This window comes from Magnolia sinica, chromosome 7 (assembly GCF_029962835.1).
Source record: "Magnolia sinica isolate HGM2019 chromosome 7, MsV1, whole genome shotgun sequence".
Taxonomy (NCBI): domain Eukaryota; kingdom Viridiplantae; phylum Streptophyta; class Magnoliopsida; order Magnoliales; family Magnoliaceae; genus Magnolia; species Magnolia sinica.
The window spans coordinates 86,393,330-86,399,450 of NC_080579.1; the positions used below are offsets into that span (position 1 = coordinate 86,393,330).

General features: G+C 41.3%; 1 protein-coding gene across 11 annotated transcripts in view; it reads right to left on the bottom strand.

Moving 5' to 3' along the window:
• LOC131251605 (probable inactive poly [ADP-ribose] polymerase SRO1) overlaps nt 1-2,589 on the bottom strand; it is a 107,856-nt gene extending 105,267 nt beyond the window's left edge. For all 11 annotated transcript variants that reach the window (XR_009173994.1, XR_009173995.1, XM_058252433.1 and 8 more), the window contains exon 1: nt 539-2,589. Coding sequence is in view for 9 of the 11 variants with exons in the window: in XM_058252433.1 (XP_058108416.1) it covers nt 539-2,457 (1,919 nt within the window). In the remaining 2 variants the exon portion in view is untranslated. The remainder of the gene's footprint in view (nt 1-538) is intronic.
• Between the last annotated feature and the right edge of the window lie 3,532 nt (nt 2,590-6,121).

A 6,121-nucleotide genomic window follows, 5' to 3' on the forward strand; every position in this document is an offset into this window, starting at 1 on the left:
AATCATCCCTATCAAAAACATAGGTGGGACACACCACATGGAGCAATGCATAGCCATATATATAAAACATGATGGACCCCACACGAAAGTTTCAATGGTGGATGTCCCCATATCCAGTGCCCCTATTTTTTAAAAACCTTTAGTGTGGCCCACCTGAGTTACAGATTAGGAGGATTTTGATAGCTTAAGACTGTTACGAGGGGCCTGCATCTAATAGACTGGTTTGATGGCATTATCACATCACGGTGGGCCGCACACAGCTCGAAAAATATGATAATCACCATAGGATTGAATGCATGTGATCATTCTCCCTCCTAAACATTTCATCACCTGATTGATTTTTTGATGGATAAAGTTGTAGGATTGCATTCACTATGGGGGCCACTAAATGAAAGGTCAGGATTGCTTGTAGTTAAGGGCTACCTATATGACAGAATGCTAGCCCAAATGAAAATGCCAGCAATTCAAACCAAGAATTCGGCATCACTTTATCTCAAAAATCATATGTAAAAATTGGAAAATAAATAAATAAAATCACCTGATATGAGCATGTTCATCAGGCGAGAGATAAATGCCGTTGCTGTAACCTGATCCACCCACCGGCTCGCCGCAATTCCAGAACCCATAAAGTATTATCCCAATCACACCCTCTCTAGATGATCCATGCCATCCACCACAGACATTAGCATAGCCCCTATACCTCTTTGTGATCTCTATCTGTTTCTCGAACGATTTTAGCCGTGTGATCGCAACGGAACCCGACGGTGAATGACGATAAATACCAACTAAGTTTATTGGTGTGATGAGGCCACTGAACCCAATCAAGAAAGTGTTCTGAACTGCAATGAACTCTGGCTCGTCTCTCGCCAACCTCACCAATTTCTTCCACAAAACGGCGAATGTAAGATCTTCCATGGGCCGAACCACATTCTCCGCGGCCACTTGTTTAACCTTCGAGCTCACTTCAATGTCAATCTCTGGAAAGGGCGGAACATTGTGAAGTTCTTCTTTGCCACTCTGGCACAGAACAACATTTTTCACCTGGGCTACTTCAACCGCCGGAATTGCTCTAATCTCTTTAGAACCTGAAACCTTGTCATGGGCTTTGTCCAGCCCATGACGTCGATCGGCATTTTCAGTGTTCACTGCTTCAATTCCCGGACTCGTTTCAATCCCTTTAAAGCCTGAAACCTTGTTAAGGACTTCTTGTGAAGCGATTTTTTCTGGGCTCGCTCCTTTAACTTCTTCAAAGTTCGAAACCTTCTTGCAAACTTCATGGGGCTGTAGGTGTGGAGTGACATCTTCCACACTTTCTCCTTCATCATCTGAGCTCACTTCGATCGGTGTAGAGCCTGAAACCTTGTTATGGACTTTTTCTGGTTCGGGGTGCGGAAGGACATCTCCCGCACTCACTATATCGGGCTTTGGGTGAGGGAGGTGTCCTTTCACACTCCCTTTGCTTCCTTCAATACCCAAGACCTTGTCATGGTTTTCTTCAGGGAGCGGAATAACATTTTCCGCGTTCGCTCCTTCAATGCCCTGACTCACGTCATTTCCCGCCATTTCTAAAACCTTGTTTCGGTCTTTTTCGGGTTGTTGGAGTGGAATGACATTTTCCTCACTCCTTTGTACGCCTTCAATCCCCTCAACGTCTGAAACCTTGTTTTGATCTTCTCCAGGATGTGGACTAACCTCATTTCCCTCTGCTGCCAGGAGTGGAACAACATTTTCCACACACATCCCTTTCACCTTCTGACTCACTTCCATCCCCTCAAATCTTGAAACCTTGTTGTTGTCCGCAGGTGCCGGGCATGGTATAACATTTTCTCCAATCTCTTCTTTAACATTTGGATTCACTTCAATCTTCTTAGAACCTGAAACCATGTTGCGATCCACGGGCACCGGATTATCTTCCCCTTGCCCCCCATCGGCAAGATGTAACTTGATCTTTTGGCTATTGCAAGGCCCACAACCATCGTCCACTGGGAAAAAGCACTTCCCAGACTCGTCAATCCAAGCAACAGATCGGTGCATCCCGCCTTTCAAGTCAATCAAGATCATGTTGAGAAGATCGACTAGGTATGTGGACTCCCCCATCAACACCTCAACAGCTGATCGCTTGGCTCTGAATGCTTCGACAAGTGACACCGTCACGTCCTCAGGGAAGTCTCTCCACTGCTTGTTGTAGTAGTACATTAAACATCGAGGCAATCTACTTTGGAAGAAATTCAGGTAATTTCTGGAGATAGCAGATTTCCGCGACGGCCGCGCCTCGTCGCCGTCACCTCGCAGACACTTGGAGCGGGTCATGGTGCCGTGGGCCCTGCGATTGCATTTCGAGCCCGAGGATCCAGCGTTGTGGACCTTGCGATTGTGTTTCGAGCCCGAGGATCCAAAGTCGTGGGCCCTGCGATTGCGTTTCGAGCCCGAGGATCCAGCTGCATTACCTGTTTCCATACTGAACTATGCGGTAGAAACTCTGAAGATGGAGGAACACTTAAAAATTAAAGCTCTTCTTCTCTCCTCGCTTCAATCTTTATAGCATTTAGGCAGATGTAAACCTTTTTAAGTACAGTTCATGACATTGAATCAAATTTGAAAATAATCATATGCAATGATAATATTAGTATGCATGTGTCATTTGATCTAATGAACTTTGAATTAATATACATTGCTGGGTCGGTTTGGGTTCATTCATGGCGTCGAACTGGATCAGTTCCGAACGGATGAGTCTTAAAACCATACCCACATGTAGCACAGTACATTTGGGTGTTCAGTTTGTACAAGAGGCATGCGGTTTACTGATCCAGACTATCAATGAAATGGGCCTTATCGTGGATGAGCCATGTGCCGAAAATTGAGATTGATCCTAGCCATAGAATTTATGGGCATTTTTTGGTTGAGTGAGAACAATTGCTGTATTTATTTACTAACCACATTTTTGTGGACCACTTATTGAATGGTTAGGAACTTTCTATCCCATAGATATTCAGTGTGTAGACCATCCACAGTGGGGCCTATTATTGGATCACTAAACAATGGGCTGCACGTAAATAATTAAAACAAAAGGAGCGCTCATTTTGCACAGGCCTTGGGCCCTGCTTTGTAGAGATGCTTAAAGATCGGAACTGTCCATTTCATGCAACCTACTGTGAATAGGCCCCAGTCTGATAGAATAGAATGATACTAATCACGGAATTTTCAGCTTGAACATAAACCATCAAAAATTTTCTTTTAATATCCAAAACTTCTAGGGCCCCCAAAAAGTTTTGAACGGTAGGTGTTTAATCCCCAGTGTGGCCCACTTGAGCCTTGGAACTGTCTTATTTTTAGGCCTGTACCCTAAAATGATCTGGCAAAATGGATGGACAGTGTGGATAAAACCCATTCATCACGGTGGGCCCTTAGAACTCCTGTCCGTTCCCAGATAGGGACGGGCTGGAGTAGTTCCCAATCGACATCCTTCTTAGATTATTGCCCTAGGTTCTGATTATCACTAATTTTTACCCCAGGTTATAGAATAGAGGATAGAACCTAATGGACAGAGTGAATTTTATATATACAAGGTGGTGGGCCATGCAAGCTTGGGTGTTTAACCTTATTCATGAGCATCACAACGTTCAAAAACTTCAGGTGGGCCTCACCCTATAAAATAGAGTAAACTTATGCCTAAAACCTCTAAATTCATGTGGCGTGGCTGCCTGAGTTTCAGAACAGTGTGATTTCAGAACTACCCTTCATCTGTGGTGTTGCCCACCTGAGTCTTTACAACATCGTGAATTTTGGAACTAAGCTTCATCTTGGTTTGAGCCCAACCCATGGCTCAGTGGTTGATAAGGTGTGTTTCAACACTCAGGTTGGGGGTGGGGTGTGTGTGTGTGAGTGCATGTATAAAAAAATATTAAATAAAAAAAAAAAACTTAATCCTCGTGATTAGGGTTGGATGAATGAATAGATGGTACTAGGATCGGTCTCACAATCAACTATTGGCAGGCATCCCATCTCTACTCTTCTCCACAGTGTGACCTACTTGAGTTTTAGATTGGCCTAATTTTTCATTCTTTTGATGAACAAATTAGATAGTACCAAGTAGGCCCCACACTCAACTAGTGGCTAGCATCCCATCTCAACTCTTTCCTGTTGCATAGCCTACTTGAGTTTTGGACTGGCCTGATTTTTTTTCAAGGGTGAGCTCAAGCCAAAACACTTGATCTCATGCATTTTGTCCCCATGTGCTGTATCACATGGACGGTTCAGATTTTATGCTCATATATATATATATATATATATATATATATATATATATATATATATATATATATATATATATATATATATATATATATATATATATATATATATATATAGATAAGATGCTCTCACGAGTTCTCGTGAGAAGTGTAGGTGAGCATTCCCCTCTGTGTGTGTGTGTGTGTGTGTGTGTGTGTGTGTGTGTGTGTGTGTGTGTATTATGAAGCGATTTGACATGGAGTTGAATCTCACTGGAACGTGGCACGAAGACCAATCTACCACTTACAGTACCCTGTAACTTTTTTAAATGAATATTTTAGTCATTTTCTTAATTTTTGATGAACTGTATAAAATAAAAGGAAATCTTATGGAATGTACTCACCACACCTACTTAAATTAAATTTTCATTAAGCTATTTTATTAATAAAGTTAATTGTCATATTAGTACTTTTTATATTATGTGAGGAAGAAATCTCCATCACCATGATTACAAAATTCCATTGTTCTCTAATCAAATCTATATTGCTATATGGTATCAGAGTGAAGAGCAACTTGCTCTTCTTCCTCACGGAACGATCCTACGCCTTTGCATCCTCTGCCTCCCCTCAATTTCTTGTCTCTTCCTACCTTTCATAATGCCTTCATCTTCTATTGAAATCTCTGCTTCTCCCTCTCTCATATTTCCTCCCTCTCTCAAAGGATTCTTTACTTTTTGAAAGGCACCCTTACTTGAGGCCTGAACTTTTGTGTGTCACTTGACTTCAAGTTGGTGGCCTTCTCTGATGCTGACTGGGCTGGAGATCTTAATAATCGTCGATCTATCTCTAGATCGTATATTTTTCTTAGGTTGAATCTTGTCTCTTGGTCTACCAAGAAACAAACTACGGTATCCCGATCAAGCACTGAAGCTGAATACTAAGCATTAGCTAACGCTACTTCTGAACTTATTTGGCTAAAATATTTATTTCGTTATTTGGGTATTCATCTCTAAGAGCCACTACTATTGTATTGTGACAATATTAGTACTACATATACTGCGGCAAACCCAATCTTTCATGCTCACACTAAGTGTATTGAAATCGACTATCACTTTGTATGGGAATGAGTTGCTCATAACCAACTTCGTATTCTCTATGTTTTAACACATGATCAACTAGCCGAAATTCTCACCAAGGGACTTCCTACGATGCGATTTCAATCATTATCAAACAAGCTCAATGTGGTAATGCCCCTCTATAACTGACTCAATATTCATGCCTCTTTATTTGGAAAGCAATCAATGTATATTGACTGTCCATCTTTGTAACTGCATTGGTAGTCAATGTATATTGAATGTCCATCTTTGTAACTGCATTGTATTGATTGTCCATCTCTGTAACGGATGTCATTCATTTATATTGATTGTACCTCTTTGTAACCTTTCATCCATTGTAATCCATATGTTATACAAACACCACGTGAGGAAAAAATTGTTGGAGATCGCGCAAAAGCAAACTCAAACAAACGAGATAAAATCAAATGCAAACAAAACACGCAAAGAACACACAAATTTTACGTGGAAAAACCCTCACAAGAAAAAACCACAGCACAAAGCGATAAGCAATCTACTATGAAATGATATTACAAGAGACGGATGAACTTACCAATCCAAACAACCCCAAAATCTCTTCTCAAAACCTTAGCTTTTTCTCTGAAACACCTTAAGAACATCTTAACATTCACTTAAGATACTCTAATTCCAATTACAGTCGATATATATACTATCACAACTGAAATTAGAAATAAATTGCACACTCAGGTAGTTTTGCACGCCTCATCGATGAGACCTTTGATGGCATCGACAACCATCGAAGTCCAGTCGAAAGCCACC